Source organism: Cystoisospora suis, assembly GCF_002600585.1.
Source record: "Cystoisospora suis strain Wien I chromosome Unknown contig_11927, whole genome shotgun sequence".
NCBI lineage: Eukaryota > Apicomplexa > Conoidasida > Eucoccidiorida > Sarcocystidae > Cystoisospora > Cystoisospora suis.
In genome coordinates, this window is record NW_027164690.1 from 1 (window position 1) to 835 (window position 835).

General features: G+C 57.5%; 1 protein-coding gene across 1 annotated transcript; it reads right to left on the minus strand.

Annotated features, from left to right (window-relative positions):
• Window positions 1-32: 32 nt before the first annotated feature.
• On the minus strand, window positions 33-662 carry CSUI_011455 (uncharacterized protein; the record flags this gene model as incomplete). The annotated part of the gene is made up of 2 exons (XM_068071553.1): window positions 33-158; window positions 587-662. Coding segments are annotated over 2 exons (201 nt in total), but the record flags the coding sequence as incomplete, so codon positions are not given.
• Window positions 663-835: the final 173 nt, after the last annotated feature.

Below are 835 nucleotides of genomic sequence, written 5' to 3' on the forward strand. Positions count from 1 at the left end.
ATACCGCCACCAGGAATGGTGATTCCTACGTCAAACGGGAAACATGGTTGGAAACGCTGCGCAGAGCGCACGCCAAAGGGAACTATCACGGCAGGATGGTACCGAGGCCTAAGGAAGGTTAAGCGGGCAACCTTAGGGATGTCAACAGAGAAGCGGTCCTGCAGGAAAGCACAAACACACTACTCCACACAGGAGAAGCGGCAAATGAGTCACCAAAAGCAACGTAGAGCGGGACAGACCACACTAGAGCGAGGCCTACCGGGCGCGCTAAACGCCCCAGCAGCAAACAAACATAGGCAACGCAGCCCGGCAGCAGACCGACGTGGAGGAAACAGCACAGCAACAGGCCAGGACAGGAATAGGGCGGCAAGAAGAGGAACTGGCGCACGAGAGGCAAGCCAGGAACAACAGCGGACCCACGGCGGAACTACGCTCACCAAATATAGGAGCTCGGTCATACGGGGGGATCGACGGGGAGGGTTTCTAGGACGGAAACCCGATATTTCCTCCAGAGGAAGCCACGGCTCGAACTCAGAAGACGACATAGTGGACGCAAGGGAGGAAACGCACGCGCGAGAGAGCTTACGGACGCCAACGCCGGACGCATGCGATCACCAAAGGACCGCCAAGGACCCACAGCAACCTCCGAAGCAGCCGGAAACCTGCAGAGCGACACACAATAACACAGAACACCGCGGAGAGGGAACAGAAACGGAGAACGAAGTCGAATTCCCGAAAGGACAAATCCGGCAGCACATGCACCAGGCGAAGAGGCGACGGTATCACCAAGATCCAAGGCGGCGGCACGGCCTCGATAGACACAAAAGATGGAAGA